At 42.2% G+C, this 16,447-nt stretch overlaps 1 protein-coding gene across 3 annotated transcripts in view; it reads left to right on the forward strand.

The window, feature by feature from the left end:
• Positions 1-8,543: 8,543 nt before the first annotated feature.
• KIAA0930 (KIAA0930 ortholog) overlaps positions 8,544-16,447 on the forward strand; it is a 43,362-nt gene continuing 35,458 nt past the window's right edge. For 2 of the 3 annotated variants that reach the window (XR_001411756.1, XM_014940153.1), the window contains exon 1: positions 8,544-8,695. Coding sequence is in view for 2 of the 3 variants with exons in the window: in XM_014940153.1 (XP_014795639.1) it covers positions 8,585-8,695 (111 nt within the window). In the remaining variant the exon portion in view is untranslated. Of the gene's footprint in view, positions 8,696-13,776; positions 13,798-16,447 lie in introns of those variants that run through there. The other variant, XM_014940154.1, reaches the window with a different exon arrangement.

Consider the following 16,447-nt stretch of genomic DNA (forward strand, 5'->3'; position numbering starts at 1 on the left):
ATATTTTGATGGGGTATGTCTTGTGGCATCATAGTTATTCATGGATGATTCCTAGTTGGGAAGAATATGCACTCTGAACTACTTTGGAAGATACTGGGAAAGTTTAATTTGCATGAATTATTTTTCTCTCTTAGCCAGAAAGGAGGAGGTTGTTTATGATACCCGAAGTGATGCTGCAATATAAATGAACTATTTCATATTTTCCAGGGAGACAGGAAACTGGTTGTAGTTGACATGTATGCTGTGTTGAAGGTAGTAAACCATGGTGACAAGATAAACTGTGAAGTGTCTGCTGTTTAGATGTTTGGAAATTGTGCTATATTGAAACCAAAGCCTTCTGTCTTAACAGTTACGGCACAAATCTATCCCATCCTATGAAAGAACAAGCAACTTGGTAGAGATATGGTTATGGTGCAGGGAATCTGTGCCTCCTAAAAGCCATCTCTGCGACAGACATCCCTTGACACATCAGCCTTGACCTTCTGTGGATTAAACTTCAGAATCTAGGCAAAGTTTGCATCTAATTATATGACTGAAAATTAATTGTATTAGTATTAGGAGCAGCCTGAGGGGTCAGGAGGAGCATGGGGCAGTGGAGAGCCATCACTAGTGAATGTCAAATATACTTGAAGGTAGTACTGTGGTTACTTTGGCCCTCAGAATCAAAAGCTTTTTACATTATGGCATTTTCCTTTTTTTTTTTTTTTTTTTTTTCCAGGGTGATATAATGTTGTCTCATTGCAACTAGAGGATAGGGATATGATGTGGTTCACGAGTGCTTTACAAGTGTGGACCATGAAGTTGCATTGCTACAACCCTGGCTTGACTTTTATAGAGAGTTTCAAAGTTAAAGCTCTGTGTTATAGGAGGGAAACCCTTACTGGATAGGGTAAGCTGTGATCTTTAGAACAGAGTTACACTTTATCCACTATTGTTTAGTTCAGAATAAGGTTTAAGCGCAATTTAGCTTTAAGTCATTCCTGTGTTTCAGGAAGTGGAAGTCGTCAGCTGAAAACGAGCTCAGTTTCTCTGAATCTCGAGTGTTTTGGACCTGTTACTTCATGAAAATGTTCACAAGCCTTCATGGAAGACTTTATAGTCTATTCCTAAATATAGAAATGTGTTTTATCTTTCCCTCTCCATGCAGAGGACCACATTTGTGTTTGATCCAAGCGGGAGCTTCTGGCTTATGTTATTTTGGGCCTTTGAGTAAATTACCTGGTGAGAACAGGCTTTAAATAGAAGGTGTGCACTGAAACTGCATATTGATTCTGGGGATCTTAGTGATGTCTACCATTTAGTTGTACTTAGAGAAGGTGATAAATATGAGGGAGGTGATATCATCTATTGGCAAATGAATAAATATGGCACTGTAAGAGTAATTGGCCTAATGTTTTTCTCAGCCTTTTAACATTGATGACTCAATGCTTGAAGCTCAAGTTTTGTCAACTCCTTTGAAGCCAAGGTTGAAATCAATTATATTGCTTTAAAAAATCCTAATATGTGCCTGCAAGTTTGAAAGCCTGATAGAGGTTATATTCCTAAAATGCCCACAGAAAGAAAGAGAAGAGCAGCAACATTTCTGTTTGGTTTAGACTGTTCTTATTCACTGAACTTCAAATGAGATTCTGTCCATCCTCGTTGTTAATTACCATCTGTTATAAAGAAGTGTGTGTTGTATTTGGTATGAAATTATTCTCTCATCTTTAATTATATTCTGCTTGTCTTCATATTATGTTAATGGCTGTGTGCATGCACTACGTGATGGGGTAGGAGAACAGCTACCTCCATTTTAGGGTGAGGAAAAGAGGAGAGTTGTGTCAGTGGCAGAGTAGGACTAGTAGGACATCTAATCTGTGGCATCTGTCTTGTCCCTGTCACTGCTCTTACCATGATGCCTTCCTTTTCTAGCTCGAGTTCTGCCAGAAAAACTTATGCTGAAAGTAGACGTTGTCTTTTCTGACAGATTTAGGACCTGGGTGCTTGCAAAAGCCAACTTCTCCCTGTGCTATGTCACTACAGCTGGCATCAGTGGTGGTGCTCCTTTCCCAGCCCCGGTGTTTGTGAGGGAGGAATGTGCTGCAGGGATGTGCTCTGGGGGCCTCTTGTTTGGTAACACATTCCCTCGGTGTTGCCTGCTCTTGAATTGGTTGCCAGCAAACTTCTGAAAGTTTGGTAAAGTCTTGTTTTTTGTAAAATGTCAAACTGAAGGGAAAAAATGATGTCCTTTTATGTAGGTGTGAGAAGACTGAACTTTAGATTTCTGATGATCTAGCTAGCTGGTAACTATCACCGGACAGAATCCATTCTGATTTTATGCAGTCATAATTATAACTTTATAAAATCAAAGGTAGCTTTAAGCTATGTGACGCACTTCTCATATTGTCCTTGCAGAATACTTGGCTAAACTCAAAACAAAAGTTAAATATAGTGTGAATCACTTAGAAGTCTAGTTTGCTTTCCATGCTGGGGCTGTAAAAATCTTCATAAGCGTTTAATTAACCCCTAAACATCTAAGGATGCTCATTTTACAGATGATAGCACTGTGGCAGAACTGGATGAAATTAGTTTTATGATGTCTCACAGTTAAGAGTAGCTCATGGCAGGCTAGAGGAATAAAAGCATAGGAAGAAACCCTGTCTAGCTGAAATTATTGTTCCTCTAAGCTCTGAGTGGTACATGCTGAAAAAATGATTATCCACCAAATGGGTAATCTTTTCTTCTCTTCCTTTGAAGCAAAATAATATGCTGACACTTCTCTTTATTCAGTGATATTTTTTTTTGAAAGCATTAATTAAAAAAAAATAATCACAACTTCTTATGTGGATTCTGGTTCCCCGAAATGAATGCTTAATATAAAAATCTAATAGGTAAAAAGAAAGACATTTATTACATAGCAGCTGGCATAAATCATGCCTCTAATGAGGATGAAATCCATGCAAATGAATCATTACAGTAAATTGTTGTAATTAGGATTTATTCATGACAAAGGTCTCATAATTATATAATCAACTTTTAGTGTATTAAGATTTATAGACTGAACTCTTAATACCATTTTATTCATTTAGAGGCAGAATTTGCTAGGGGTGGAGTGTTTTCAGGAAGCTGTCTTGCTACGTGCTCTCAATTGTAGATGGAATTTGAGTCCTTTGCAAATGCCATCTCATTCTGGTGTCCTCTTCTGGCAACAATGAAATGGTTACCGTTTTAAAAGGTCTCCCCAAATACACAATTCAAAGCTTGGAGGGCTTTTAAGTGCCAGGTGTTTTATTAAGTGCCTTCCAACTTAATGGGCCGCCGACGTGTGTGCACGCACATCTTCTGAGCGTTGTGCAAACACTCGATGGACTAACGTGGTGGAAAGCTGCTGCCAACTCGTGAATGTCTGGCCAGTGAAAAATTGGTGTCTGCTTTTTGATTTGGGTCCTTGCCAGGTGTATAGAAGCAGGATTGAGTATAATAGCAGGGGGTTAAGGCCACCAGTAGTCCCAACTGTGAGCCGAGCCTGCCCAGTTCTTTGGTGAGTGGGCGGTGTAATGGGGACAGAGCTGCTCTCTCAGCCCTACCATCTCCAGCAGAGCTGAGGCCCCACAACAGGGTGCTGTGGCAAAGGCTGAGAAATCAAGGCTTTGTGCTTTCCTCTGTCTATTGGAAAGAATAACTTTGTCTGCTGGGACAGTTTCAGAACCGTCCCCTGAAACAATTTTAACAAGAGGTTTCCAAGTTTCTTCTTTGGCCAAGCTGGAAGGCACCTGGTGAGATGCTGTAGGCCACCAAAATAATGACACTGAGGGTACGACGTGCTCTTCGGGGATGTAAAGCTTGAGTTGATATATTGGACCTGACAGTTTCTGCCTTGAAATTGGAATAGATTTCCCCCCCTCGAGTTTTAAGAAGTCTGGGTTACAATTACAAATTTTCTTGTCTCCTTTCCAAGTTAATGCTATTTAATATCAGATTTTTAAAGTCTAATTCTTCTGTGTGCTGTTCCCCATCCTTCCTGCTTCTACTGAAATTTAATAAAAACAGCTGTGTTGCAGTGATTTGGCTCTTTTTAGCTTCAGGATAAGTCCTTTAGCCACTGCAGTCAGAACAGAGCATCCTCAGGTTGGTTTTAATTACAGCAGTGCCTGCAAGTATCCCCGAAGCTTGGAGGATGATTTTGCATCTCATCTGTTGCGTTTTGAATTGACAGCCATCCAGCGTTGCTTAGAAGGGTTTTCAGGGTTTTGTTTTTTTTTTTTTTTCCCTGCATTATGCTGCAGTAGCTTCACTGCAACAGCACTTCTGTTCCCTAGTTTTCTGTTTGGATAAATGTTGAACATTGAATCAATTTGTCCTGTGTTCCCCGCCAAGGGTAAAAGCACACGAAAAGTCCTGGTATCTTGTGCCGTTCTGCCCTTCTCCTGCCTTTATGAATGCTCTGGTATAACCACCCATCAATCGGTCAGAAGAGCATATTGACTCCTGTGCTTTATTGCGTAAAACGCATCTGATGGTGTAAGCAGCTCATGTGGCAGCTGCTCAGATTTTTTGCAAGTACTGCCAGAATCTAAAAGTTGTTTAATCCCTGGTTATAAAGCTGGGTTTAGATAACTTGATGATTTTACTTCATAAGGGAAAAATATTTTTCCCCAATAGAAGAACATTCCTGTGTAAATTTAAGAGGTGGCTTGGCTAGGGTTATTTTGTTTACTCATTTATGAAGCAATAGAAAAACATTCCCGTGTAAATTTAAGCGGTGGCTTGACTAGGGTTATTTTGTTTACTCATTTATGAAGCAAACTAAAATGGTGTACTTCTGAACCCTAGAGTTTTTTTCAGAGATGATTCTTACAGAATGTAGATTCCTCCTTCTTTTTCCTTTGATTTTCCTAGAACTCCAGATGAACTCAGAGCAATTCTCTTTCCCCCTTTTCTCCCCTCTCTATTTAATTAAGGCTGGGAGTTCAGGTACTCAAAAATAATAAGCTCTAATAAGTTTCTTAGAGACCATGAATGAATCACGATGAATGCATGCCCTGTTTTCTGCTTTTTGCTAAATATAAAGGTGGGACTGGGTCATGGTGTCCTTGGCTGTCACTGGTAACACATGAACCTTCTTAACCAAGATGAGCTCAGTCTTTACAGCTGTAGGGATTTTTGCCTTCACTATTCCAACTGAGGGCTTTGCTCCTGAACTTCATGGCTTGAAGGCTTAGGAATCTGCTTTGAATTTCCAGCCCTACATATGTGGGTAGTTTAGAGCTATTTGTCCTTGTGTCAGCTGTATATCCTTAAAACTTTTTTTTTTTCTGCTGAGTGTTTATCTGTAAATATAATGGCTGATGATAATTCTGTCCTTTCTCAGCCTGGTTTTGATAGTCTGAACCGACTCTTCTGTGGTAGGCTCTCAGATAGAGCTGTTTGCCATACAGTCCTGTTCACCCCTGCCCAAGGGAGCAGTGCAGATGGCCAGCATCCTGTATCTGATCTCTCTAGCGCTTGATTCCCTTTCTCTGCTGCAAAAACTGGGTGGTACTTAAGTGCATTGGAGATTTTATTCACGCTTGCACATTATGGTCTATGCTGCCTTAAGTAATTGAAATGACTTCACTGCAGCCATGCAAATAAAGCAATTGCAGCCTGGAATTAACCTGCACTGGGAACTAACTGCCTTGGCCTTTTCTGTTCTCTCTCAGCCTCTTAAATTTTATTTTTAAACGTAATCAACTATATACATATTTTCAAATACCATCCTACTCTATGTTGATTAATATATTCTGTGCACGGTCCATCAGTGGAATTCCATTTTGTTTTCAACATTGCTTTTGGATTTAGTTGGAGGGACCTAAGATTTTTATTTCAATCACCCATTTGTCTGCTAAAAAATCTGAAAGTCTAATCTCCTGCCCACCAGAGTAATTAAGGATTTCTCTTGCAAATATTGCACACACAATGAAGTAAGACAATGTGCTGAGTTACACTTGTGGATTAAAAGATGGATTGATTGCTTTATAAAGCTCTGAGGTTAGCCTCCAGTGTCTAAGAAAAATCATGTTCGTTGTTATGGTGTGTGTCAGCTTTCTTGGCGATTGACTGGAAAATCTTCTAAAGCTTAATCCAGGAATTGTTGTAAATAAATATCACTTTTGTCTTATACAAGATTCTTCTCTGCAGAACCATTTCATAGGTGCAGAGTACTGCTGAGAGGGAAGCACACCAACTTCAATGGTACACACGTCGCTCCCCAGCCCTCGGCTACCAATCTGGTGGCCAATCTATAGCTTTTAGGGAAATAAGCCACTGTAAAGGATAGATGTTCTGGAGGACGGGTTGTCAGCGGCACGTGTGTACATGAACACACCCCCACCTGTCTTGCTGTCTTGTACGTAACAATACCATCCATCATCCATTTCAAGTTGTTGCTGTTTCTCCGCAATATGATTAATTTTTTTAGTGGTTCTCTCTTCACAGGTTTTTAAATGGCTAGACTCTGGCTAACAGCTGCAGTTATCTCTCAGTGGGGCTTCAGGGAGGGGGATGCAATTAATTCACCAAGGAGCCTCTAGTAGGACTGAGGAGGAGTGGAGAAATTCAGCTCCCTTGTCCCCAGGCACAGTAGTGCCTTCTCTCACTGCCTGTAAGAATTTTTGGTCTTTAACAGTCTGTGAGCATTATGACATGGAAGAGATGCAGCACCTTTTGCTGTTTTGTTACAGTTAAGTGCTTTGAAGAGTTTCGCAAAATGTGGTGTCACCTCTACTGTGCCTCCTTTTCCTGGTGAGAAGCCAACTGCCATGCTATTGCTGATGTAATTTGGCTCCTTAAACAAGACTTTGTTGCATCTTCCTCTTCTCATTTTTCCCTCTCTCCCCCTGTTTTTTCTTGTTTAATTGGGAGTTGGGACTTCAAAACCCCTCGTTTCCTTTAGGAAGAGCTGGGTTTTGTTCCTTGTGAATTAGAGTTGACCCTGTACAAGTACGTTTTTGTTCCTGTGTATCGATTTAAGGAAGGTATCAGCTACTTGTTTCTGAAAGATTGGCTCTACTCCCCGAGAGCATATAATAGACTTGTTGGCAGCTGATGGCTTCATGTCATTAAGTGAAGCATAATGACTGGCTGGAGGGCCGGGCCCGGAGAGTGGTGGTGAATGGAGTTAAATCCAGTTGGTGGCCGGTCACGAGTGGTGTCCCACAGGGCTCGGTACTGGGGCCGGTTCTCTTTAACACCTTTATCAATGATCTGGATGAGGGGATCGGGTGCACCCTCAGTCAATTGGCAGATGACACCAAGCTGGGTGGCAGTGTTGACCTGCTGGAGGGTAGAAAGGCCTTGCAGAGGGATCTGGGGAGGCTGGACTGATGGGCTGAGACCAACAGGATGAGTTTCAATAAGGCCAAGTGCCAGGTCCTGCCCTTGGGTCACACCACCCCCCTGCAGCGCTCCAGACTTGGGGAAGAATGGCTGGAGCTGCCTGGCAGAAAAGGACCTGGGGGTGTTGGTCGCCTGTGGGCTGAACATGAGCCAGCAGTGTGCCCAGGTGGCCAAGAAGGCCACCAGCATCCTGACCTGGATCAGGAACAGTGTGGTGACTAGAACCCAAGAGGTGATGGTCCCCCTGTACTGGGCACTGGTGAGGCCTCACCTTGAGTGCTGTGTCCAGTTTTGGGCCCCTTCCCACAAAAAAGACATTGAGGTGCTGGAGCAGGTCCAGAGAAGGGCAACGAAGCTGGTGAGGGGTCTGGAGAATAAGTCTTATGAGGAGAGGCTGAGGGAGCTGGGGGTGTTCAGTCTGGAGAAGAGGAGGCTGAGGGGAGACCTTATCGCTCTCTACAACTACCTGAAAAGAGGGTGTACAGAGGCTGGGTTGGTCTCGTCTTCCAAGTCACAGGCGACAGGACAAGAGGAAATGGCCTCAAGTTGTGCTAGGGGAGGTTCAGGTTGGATATTAGGAAAAATTTCTTCATTGAAAGGATTATCAGGCATTAGCATGGGCTGCCCAGGGAAGTGGTTGAGGCACCATCCCTGGAGATATTCAAAAGATGAGTTGACATGGTGCTCGGGAACATGGTTTGGTGTGTGTGTTGTGGTTTTTTTTGGTTTTGTTTTGGTTGTTTTTCTTTTTTTTATGATTGGACTAGATGATCTTAAAGACCTAGGCGATTCTGTGATATATTGGCACTACATGCCCTTGAAATTACTCCTCGAGTGCTTCTTTGAGGTATTGTTGTGTGGTTTGCTCCTTCTGTCCTTTTCCATGGCACAGACATAGCCAGGATATACTCATGGGCCCTGATTTGTGTTTCCTGTGCACAGTGGCAGATTGGTTGCCAGAAGGTGGTTTTGGTTGAGGATGGCCAAAGATGAGCTGTGGGTTTGTGCGCAATGGTGGCTACGCTGTACACAGTAGAAAGACTTACTCCGAGCTGTGCAAGAATATTTCTGCTGCCATCAGGCTCGACAGCTCCATATGTAGCAAAAACTTTGGATGTCATGCTAAGCACAATCAAATGTGACATGCTAATTCCACAACTCTTATTTCTTCTTTCCTCTTTGCCTCTTAGGGTGTTTCAAAGATGACCGTATTGTGTTCTGGACTTGGATGTTTTCAACATATTTTATGGAGAAATGGGCCCCCCGACAAGATGATATGCTCTTCTATGTCCGTCGAAAACTGTCCTATGTCAGTGGTGATAGTACTGAGGGAAAAAAGGTGAGTAATGATATATTTTAACCTGGGAAATTTAAGGTAACACAGGATTTCGTGTTCTGGAGTACCTGACACGCTTCAAGAACTGCAAACCAAGGATAAGGAATCTCCAGCTCTGCCCACCAGAAGAAGTTATGCAAAACTGGCTGTAGAGAAATACTGTGGTTAACACTGTGAACATCAACAGCAGTATAAGTGAGCTTCACTATCACAGGAAGGAGATCAGAGACTTTGCATGCTTTTTCGGAGAGCTTTTATGTTGTTCAGCCTGCATTTAGGGGGAAAGGGAAGACATCCATGCTGATTTGTGGTTTGCTTTTCAATGATGATATTTTATATCAAAGTTTAAATCTGTAGAAAGGGGGGAATAAATTAGGAGAAAGATGGTCACTCTGGTATTTCTAGAAGAGCCTTTCCTGAGATACCAGAGGATCAGGAATGAACACCTGTTGGGTACTCATTAGCAGAGGACATTCAGTCTCCTGGAGCTGTGATACAGCAGTGATGAACAGTGAAGAAATGACTGTATTCTCATAATCTACATTTAGGACAATATACCCTTCTATAGAAGTACTGTTTCTTGAAAACAGTTAATTGGGCAGCCTAGCGCTGCTGCACAGGTATTTCCCCTTTAGACATTTGAGAAACTTCTCAGCATTTCATGGCTGTTTTCTCTTAGTTGGGGGAAACAGAAGCAAGAGAAAAGCTGGTTTTCTTGGGAACTAATGAGATAGCTGCAGAGGATCAAAAGCAGGAAGATAAATGGAGGAAGAAAAGACTGAGATAAACTTCCTGACGCACGTAAATAATTTACATTGTTATTGAATCCCAGATACGTGCACATGGTGTATGTGGGAGTATTTCTAACCATGTATACTAGAGTTCTCTGGGTTTAAATATGGTGACAAAGAACCATAGTTGTCAGTCCCTTGAGAAAAGGATGCCAGAAGATGTTTCCCACATTTTTATTGGAAATACAGGAAGTGGGCGGAATTATCTTTCTTCTCTCCAGCCCTCCAAGTTCAACCTGACAACCACTAAGGAGAAAAATGGCAAAATGTTGTTCTTTCTCTGTCAGGTTAGTGGTTTAGGAGTCTTTGGCCACCATACTTGGAGCTTTCAGACTTTTGGAGGAAACTTTCATCCTAATCATTGTTTAAATGACTATAAATGCATTCCTGTTTCCTGTTTACATCAAACAGTATTGTGGTTTTGTTTAGCCTAATAAAAGCAAGGGATGTTTAACCTCTTGTCCTTCCCAACAAGAAGGGTGAACCTCAGAGGAAACCTGGTCACTTAAATTCATTCTCTGATCGATCTCTGTTTAACTGATCAGTTTAAAGTGTTTGAATGTCTCATGGAGAGGAGACAGTGAAATAAACCCTTGCATTTGCTCTCAGAGCTTTATTTAAGCCTCCTAAAAGCATCATAAAAATTTTTTATTTGTGAGGGGGTTTCGTAAGTGGTAGTTATTACAAAATCAGCATTAGGGAATTGCTTGCCGTAACAACTGAAATGTGGAGTGTGCGTTATAGCACACACAGTATTTTATAACTCCACCTTGACTGTTTGGGTTTTGCTCAGCCTCTGAGAAATGAACATTTCCTGTGACTGAAGTGCTCTGTGCAGCTCTTCTCCTGTTGGATTTTAGCTGACTTCTCTGCAGTTTCAACTCCTTGTGTATCTAATTTTTGAGCCTATTCTGTGCAGTGAGACACTGAACGACTACTCCTACTCTTTGAATTATGACTAGGCAAGTTTTTATTTTCTTGGGTAGTTTTGGCCATTCTTTCTTGAAAGATGTTGTTTCTGATGTTTCTTCCCTTCTCTGGCAAGTGGGCCCCATCGAGCCCCAGTAGACCAGATTTCTCAAAGCGAGTCCTATGTCTAAGTAGCCAAACCCCTGGCTGTGGCACCAATCCTGTAGCCATTTGTTGATTTGCCAGATTCGACTATCAACTCCCCTTCCTCTTGACCAGGAGGACTGATGAAAAAACTACCTGCATCTCAGAGTCCCCGACCACTGCTCCCAGGGCTCTGTAATCCTTCTGGTACTCCTTGAGCTGCTAAAGAAGTCTGGGCCTTCTGGTACTCCTTGAGCTGCTAAAGAAGTTGGGTCTCTTTGTAGCTTGGGTATATAATGAAGCAAGTTCATTGTAGTTCTTCCATAGACACTATGTATTTGCTCTGCATTCGCTTGGCTGTTGTAGGTTGTGACTGAAGAATGCTGACAGGGACGTGCGAGGTGAATCGTTGTCCTATGAGATCTCAGAGCACTGGTTTAGCGTCATGAAAACAGGATCTGCACGGCTTCGAGCACAGTGATCTTCTGTAGGACTGATGACAATGACAACAAAACCGGATTGAGAGGGGAGGGGCTGTTTATCTGAATGCCAACAAGGGTGATGTTTGTTTTCTGAGATGATGAGCACACAGGGCATGTTCGAATCATTTGCATGCCATGGTGAGATGATTCATGCTAAGGAGAAACAAGTGTCGAGTTATCAGACAGTTTTCAGGTTTTGCTGGCTATCCTGTGTGATTAAAAGCCCTTCCTGCTTGTGGGGTTTTTCTGTGCTTACTGGAGTTGAAAAGTGTCAGCAATAACGTTTGATTAGAAGATGAAGCGTGATACAGGATAAGCAGAAAGAACCCGATAGGATCGAGACCTGGGGGTTCTGCTCCATTTTAAGGCTGAATGAGAAGAACTTTAGATGCAGCTTAGTCACAACAGCTTGAAGTAATACATCACATTGTGAGATTTATCAGTTTATGATGGCAAACTTCTCTACCATCAAAAAATCTTATTTTAAAAGGCCGTATAAATGATCTGCTTTGTAGACCCTCTGGTCTAAGCAACTTCCCGTTTGCTTTTCTTTCCCACCCCACCAGTTTCTAAACCGTGCATGTATGGGTGAAACAGCAATTAAGCTCTTAAAATGGTCTGTTTTGGGACGGAACTGCCATATCAAATTCTGGACTACGTTGATTACACAGACTCTTGGATTCCGAAGTAGTGCATTCAACTAACTGTTTCCTTGGCATGTCACAATAATACTCTTGCAGGGCTTTTTTGCCAGGTTTTGAAGCTATTACTTCTCTCAGTGTCTTTAAGCAAAACCTCAGATCCTGTCTGTTGGGATCGGTGTAGACAGGGCACTGTGGAGCATAGCTCTTCTAAAAGTTAAGGGGATTTAGTAGGTGCTTTTAAGGTAGGATTCCTTTTACTTGTTGTTCTTTACGTACCATTAAGTCAAGACACAAAAAACTCCCTTTACTGTGCCTTACACACCAGCTGATATGACCTACTGGAAAATGTAAGTCGTCATCCTCATTTATAAAGGGTCTTGTACGTTGCCAAAACCTACAGTTTTCAATGGTTGAAATGGTTGGACTTGGCATTCTGAGTTTAAAATTGTTAGATCTAGATGTAATATTTCTGGCTCTTTCCAGTGCATTTATAAATGCTTTGTTACAGCTTCTGATCTTTCTGTAGAGAGAAGCTTTTCTTTCTCATGGGGCTATGGAAGATGCTAGCGTGATGTTGACGGAGGTAACTGCTGAGTAGGGAAACTAAGGTAAAACGTCAGTGATAGACCAGTAGAGCTAGGTTGTATTAATTCCTTTGGCCTTGCATCATGCTTTGTCACCTGAAAGGGGTGGCACCCCCACTGTGAGGATGGTGGAGCACTGGAACAGGTTGCCCAGGGAGGTGGTTGAGGCCCCATCCCTGGAGATATTCAAGGAGAGGCTCGACGAGGCCCTGGGCAACCTGGTCTAGTTGGGGGTGTCCCTGCTGACTGCGGGGAGGTCAGACTAGATGACCTTTGGAGGTCCCTTCCAGCCTGGACAACTCTAAGACTCTAAAAAAGATAAATTTAAGATACCGTTGGTATGTTTTCTGAGCTTGCCTGGATTTTAAAAGATAAATTTAAGATACCATTGGTATGTTTTCTGAGCTTGCCTGGATTTTGGAGTAGGTCCTGTTTTCTTCAGCATCCTATAAATGTGGAGGAGTACAGTTGCTGCCAAATGCATGGGGTAGTCATTCAGGCTGTGAAGTCTTCAAAAAGCTTAAGCTACTGATGTTGTGGCTGCAGCTTCAGAAACAGAACTGAACAGGAGCCATGGTTTACACGTTTATGTGCATCTGGACCTGTAACACAGCAAATACTGGCTGTGTTGGGAGACCAGATAGTTTCCAAAGCTAAATGACTTCAGGCACATGACTCCACACATGACTCCCACTGAAAATCACAGGATTTTCATAGCTGAATCTCTAATTCACTGTCACCATCTCTGCGGCTGGAATATTTGATAACCTGAACTCAGCATCTAGCAGAAGTGCAAGTTTTACATTGCTGTCTGTTGTACCTTTCAGAGCAGTGGGTTTTTGTTAAGTTTTTTTTTTTCTTTGAACATTGTAAGCAAACAGAAGAGCTGTTTGGTATACTTTATGGCATGTCACCGTCGGAATGGAACAGGAAAAAAATGGCAAAAAATTTGTGTCTGTTGCCAAATAAGTTCTCTCCTTCTACATGGATAGTACGTGGGAACAAAAACGATTGCAGCATGTGCAAGTCAGTACAGACAGACAGCTGTTCTGCCTTAACTCTTCTGTTCTGCTGAGTTTGTGGAGGTGTTGCAGTGAGAAGGAAGAGTGGCTTCTGCAGAAGAGGACAGTGTCGACACGTTGCTGTCATTTTGAAACATGAAAAAGGAACACTGGTATTATTAGGTTGTTATTATGATTTTCTGTAAGGAGCCGAACATCTGAAGTGCAAAGATGTGGCTTTTCTTTTGCAATTATCCTTCTCAGAAATTCCTGTGCTTTCTCATGGTATTTTGCTGATGTTTGGTTGTCTAAATACATGAACATAAAGGAGCTGCTACTTGATAGTCTCTGCTCATGGTGCATTTTTTGCAAGACTCTCTCTGTTTCCTCTGTGTGCTGGGACAGGCTGCTTGGCATAAAGGAAAGAGAAGAATAGTGCCACAGGTGTGACAAGAACATCTCTTTTCCCTCACAGAACTGGATCCCGTCGTCTGTGACCTGGAATATGCTTGTGACATCCCTGGCAGCCCAATGAGCCTTCAGGATGAAGGTGCTTTAATATTCTGTCCTATTTCCAGAGTAAATTAGTGTCTGAGGCACAGCGAGCGTGCAGCCGAAACATCCTCACAGTGTCACAGTCAGTAAGCTCCCAACTCGGGAAGGAGGTGTGGGCTGCAGGGGCATTTTTAATGAACTGCTTTATATTGCTTCCAGTCTCTGAGGAATTCTGCTTAAGCAGTCAGATTGGGTGACAAGAAAGCCAGGTTCAGAAGTGAATTTAATATGGATTGTACTGAAACATGGCAGCCCTGAGTCATGCGGCTGAGACGGTGCTCGGTTCTCTGCGGCAGAGGGAAACTTTATTGGGAAGAAAAAGATGCCCAGACCCGGTTCCCCCATCTGATAGAATTGTAATGAATAATTCAGTATCACAAATGTGGTATATCTGAGTCACCAGGGCGGTGAGGGATGGAAGAGCACTGCTAAGCTGGGCTTTGCACCCTGGAAAAAGTGACAGTGTCTGCTTGGAGCTCCCCGAAAGTCTCATCGGGCTACAAGTTCAGCAGAGTGCTTAGTGTGTTTGATCTATGGGTTACACACTGTCAGCTTGCTCATTAGAGATATGAAAATGTCTGTTTTCAGTGTTGATGTTAGTACTGGAGCTCTGGATTATTGTAATCAAGTCTCTAATAACACTAGTAATTACAACTTAAATGTCTATTCTATCCACCAGGGCTTTTTCACCTCTCCGATGTTTTTTGGTCAGTAACCCAGTTTATGCGTTTCCACATCCAACAGAGATGGTTTGAAATATGATGATTTATTAGCGTTCTGTAATCTTATTTCTCCCATGTCTCTGTCTGCTGCCTTTGTTACTGCTGGAGCGTGCCTTCCCTTGCTTTGCTGACTGTATTCTGGGGGAGGCACACTACGTATTGCTTCACACACTCGTGCTTTTCTGGGAAGAAATTCAAGAAGGCTGGTAAATAATCCTGCAGGAATTAAGGTAACAGTGAGCAACCTGTTACATCTGAAAATAGCGGTTACTCTGTGGCCTGGGACCATGTTTGATAGTGCTTAAATAGTCACACGTTTATTTATCCTTTCCATTTTTGAAAGCTGATTTAGTAGATTTATGGAGCGTTTGAATTGGGGATTGAAAGTTGATGCAATTCACGGAGTACGAGTGTGGGGTAGCAGCTAGGATTACTTTGTCAGTATCTCAAAGAAGGTGATGTCTTGCCTTGCTGATACTGATTAGAGTGTTTTAACTTTCAGCCTTGTCTTGCTTAGTCACAGTCACAATGGCTTTCTTGATGCCAGAGCTATGCTGGTGGAAAACAGTTTCCACACCCTGTGTGTCCTGTGATATCCATGTTACTGCTTTCCTCTCATTTGCTTGATGAGCATCATCAATCATTCAAACTGTTCCAGTCATTTGAACAACTTGGACTTTTCTTATTTTTAATCTTTTATTCCTCTTCTGCTATTGTTAGAATTGCAAAGACAGAAGTAGACTTTTTGGGTTCTTTTCACATAAGTAATTTTGATTATGGATGGTTTAAGCCAGCTTTTAACTCTGTGGGTCCCATTGGCTTTTCTCAGTTTTATAACTTACTCATTCTTCTTATTGCTTCGGATTCTGCATCTTCATGTACAATATGCAGATACTGGAAACAGTTAGATGTGTAGGCTTGTTCAATCTTTGTTTTCTATGACTGTGACTTGCTGATCCAGAAGGAATGTCTTGTGCTTGTTAAAAAGAAGAGAACAGAATATGTTTGGTAGGAATTTTTTGCGGATAAAAATTACTTTTGCAAGAGCTATAATTAATTCTAAGGTGCTTTCTTTAATGTTGAGCTATAAACTTAGGTAATAATGAAGAAAGGAAGTGGTAATTCAGTGAGAAAACAATCTCAGGGCAGTGCAGGTATGAAAAACCAGTGTTTGGTTTGTGCCTTCAAAGGAGGGGGGCAAACAGTATTTTCTGCTACAGATTGGTGAAGTGCAAAGGTTACAGAAGGATATTTTTTGGCTTTGAAGAGGGAGGAAGCTGCTGTTTCTAGCTGCCAACTGATGCTATAAATTCCCCTTCATGCCTTTTACTTTTGTCTCATTAGATGTAAATGGGGTCTGACTTTTTGAAGTTTCCCGTTCAGTTCAGACTTAGTCATAGACCAAGCGCAGTTGGGTGGAAGGAGGGGATGCTACAACACATCCAAGTTGGGTGGTGTTTGCAGCGATGCATCATCCATTCTGAGAGGGGTTGGAATAATGAGCAGTGTAATTAACCTTGAATTTCAGGGGCTAGACTTCATGAGTTGGAGCACCTCTCGCTCTTAGGCAAGCTAAAATGTTGACTTCAGGGCATTCTCCTGCCGTTAAGCTGTGATCTGCAACTAGATCAATAAATGACAGGGGCAAGATTTGATTGTAAGGAATTCTGGTAGCACTGAAACCCATGTGAGTAGTGAGAATAGCTTTGCAGAACTGAATATTGAGAATAAAGGAACTGGGAGAGAGTGGAGGTTATGTTTGAGTTGACTTTGCTGTTTTCAAGATGAGATTGTGACTGTGGCTGTTCAGTGAACAGGCGATGAGTCAACTGGTTTGTGGGAACAGTCTCCTCCGTTCTCCCCAGCTTGAGCCTCTCAGCGTTACCGCACATTAGTCCCTGGAAGGTACAAGAGGATTGTCTT

This window comes from Calidris pugnax, unplaced genomic scaffold, assembly GCF_001431845.1.
Source record: "Calidris pugnax isolate Ruff unplaced genomic scaffold, ASM143184v1 scaffold36, whole genome shotgun sequence".
Classification (NCBI taxonomy): Eukaryota; Metazoa; Chordata; class Aves; order Charadriiformes; family Scolopacidae; genus Calidris; species Calidris pugnax.